This window comes from Echinops telfairi, unplaced genomic scaffold (genome assembly GCF_000313985.2).
Source record: "Echinops telfairi isolate 266 unplaced genomic scaffold, ASM31398v2 ScPeMD7_3;HRSCAF=10, whole genome shotgun sequence".
NCBI lineage: Eukaryota > Metazoa > Chordata > Mammalia > Afrosoricida > Tenrecidae > Echinops > Echinops telfairi.
In genome coordinates this window covers 45,676,840-45,679,143 of record NW_022103899.1, presented here as the reverse complement: position 1 = coordinate 45,679,143, position 2,304 = coordinate 45,676,840, and the positions used below count along the sequence as shown (strand labels likewise).

The window sequence follows — 2,304 nt, the reverse complement described above, 5'->3', positions numbered from 1 at the left end:
TATCCAGTTTGTGGACTGGTGCCCGACGGGCTTTAAGGTTGGCATCAACTACCAGCCACCCACTGTGGTGCCTGGGGGTGACCTGGCGAAGGTGCAGCGTGCTGTGTGCATGCTGAGCAACACAACCGCCATCGCCGAGGCCTGGGCGCGCCTGGACCACAAGTTTGACCTGATGTATGCCAAGCGGGCGTTCGTGCACTGGTATGTGGGTGAGGGCATGGAAGAGGGCGAGTTCTCTGAGGCCCGAGAGGATATGGCTGCCCTGGAGAAGGATTACGAGGAGGTGGGCATCGATTCCTATGAGGACGAGGATGAGGGGGAAGAGTAGAGATCAGCTCCTGGAGTTCATTGCAAAATCCTTTCGAAATAAACAGTCTCCTTGCACGGTTTCTTGTCAGCTCTGTGAGTGCTTCTGCTTCTGCTGCCTTCCCTCTGTGCTGCTGCTAACTGCCACCTCGCCGTCTGGCCATTTGCTGTTCACAATCCTTTCCCTCCACCGCTGAAGGCGAGACCTGAAGGGGCCCTTGCCAGGCCCAGGAAGCATGACCCTATGGGATCTTGTGGAAAGGTGTAGGGGCCCTCGGGGTGGGGGTTGTGGGTGGGGAGGAAGTAAGGATCGAGTCGTGGACCTCTGTCCAGCTACACACCTTTACAGGATGACTCTTCACTTCCCGAGTAGGCAGTTAAGGCCCGTGGTTTCTGAATTTGAGAGTTGGACTGCTACCCTGGTTCCAGCTACATCTGCAGTCACCAGCGCTGCAAGCCAGGCTTGGCCCAGGCTCCTGTGCATTCGTTCTGAGGTTTGGGAAATGGGGCTGGGCTGGCCTAGGCTTCCTGGGCATGGAGCCTAGTCATCCGCTTGGGGGATGGGGAGAGGCAGGCCAATCTCCTGGAGCTGTTTGTGCCACTGCACTTCTCAGATGCTTTGCATAGCTTGCTGTCTGTCCTGCCACTGCGCTGGGGCTTGGACTGTGCCATTAAAGTCAGGTCATCCCCACGCCTCTGTTCCCTGCTTCTTTCTAGCCTCCGCAATAGCTGCTGGGATGGGAGCCTCCTGCCAGGACCCTGGGGAAAATGGCAGCTTTGCTAATAGGCACCCCAGGACCCACGATGTCGTCAGCAAGTGGGGGTGGCATGGCTGGGTGGGGGTGTGTGGAGAGCCCAGCCCTCCCCTGCCTAGTGACTCAGGGACGCAGTGCCCTTCCCTGGAGAACAGGTTTCCAGCCCAGCTCTCAGGCAAGGGCCCCTGTTTACTCAGCAGAGCAGGCAGGAAGTGGCAGCTGGGTACTGCCCTGCCACCCTGGCCTCATTAATCATTAACCATGTGTGAGCAGAGCCACCAGGGAGGGAGACTGCCAACAAGATGGCTGTCACCTCCACTCCCCTTGCCCCCAGGCTGAGGCTGGGAGACCTGTCCCAAAGCTTCCTCTGGAGTCTCCACCCAGAAGCCTTTGCTTGGCAAACCGGCTGGGCTGCTTTGACCAAGTTACCCATCTCCTCATCCCTGGCCCCCCCCCTCCCCCTACAGAGCAGGAAAGGGAAGAGCTAGTTGAGTCCTGTTAGGGGGGCCCTGGTCCAGTTCCTGGCCAGAAAGAAGCCAGCTCAAAAGTGGAACAGCTTTAGATTTTTTGCTAAGACAAGCTCTGGGGGAGGTCTTGGGGTGGGGGTGGGGGTCACTCCTACTCCCCTCCAGCTAACTCAAAGGGCAGGCCAGCTGCCTCCTTGCAGAGTGAAGTCTAGCCTTTCCTGACCACCCGGTCCTCCCCACGCAGTTCCCCTGGGAATGACCACCACCCCACTTCGGGTTTCTGGCCCCTTTTCTTTCACTGCAGTGCCAAGGAAATGAAGACCCATGCCAGCAGGCTTTTCGCTTTATTCTGTGGGCAAATGCACTCTGCTCCCAGGCTAGGAGGCCCACCGTGATGTGGGCTCAGCAGTCCTGCTCAGAGCTACCTACCATTTTCCACAAGCTTCCCTTCTCCCCCCATCCCAGCCCGACTCAGCCTGGCGCCTTGCCCCGTGGTTTGCCCTTGGAGGCCAGAGAGCAGGCGTATAGGTGCAGGACGCAGAAGACTGTCCCTCTCCTTCCTGTCCCCAGTTAGAACATTCCTGGGCACACTGGATGGAGGTTCTGAAGAGGCATAGGAGCCTCTGTCCAAGGCACGAGGGTCTCCTTTCTCACTTCAGATCTGGGTGCTGTGCTGGCCAGGAGGCAGGGGCTGCAGTGCCTCCACCTGGCTGAGGAGGGCAGGAATGCGAGGGCGCTGCTGTGGATCCACAGTCATCATGGAAGCCAGCAGCTGG

The 2,304-nt window shown here is 58.8% G+C and overlaps 2 protein-coding genes across 2 annotated transcripts in view; one reads left to right on the top strand and one right to left on the bottom strand.

The window, feature by feature from the left end:
• The window catches only part of TUBA4A (tubulin alpha 4a), a 4,215-nt gene extending 3,826 nt beyond the window's left edge, over positions 1-389 (top strand). The window contains exon 5 of the mRNA XM_045294193.1: positions 8-389. Coding sequence (XP_045150128.1) covers positions 8-328 — 321 coding nt within the window. The 3' untranslated portion in view covers positions 329-389. The remainder of the gene's footprint in view (positions 1-7) is intronic.
• A 1,464-nt stretch (positions 390-1,853) lies between these two features.
• STK16 (serine/threonine kinase 16) overlaps positions 1,854-2,304 on the bottom strand; it is a 3,473-nt gene continuing 3,022 nt past the window's right edge. The window contains exon 8 of the mRNA XM_045294187.1: positions 1,854-2,300. Within this exon, the coding sequence (XP_045150122.1) occupies positions 2,184-2,300 (117 nt within the window). The 3' untranslated portion in view covers positions 1,854-2,183. The remainder of the gene's footprint in view (positions 2,301-2,304) is intronic.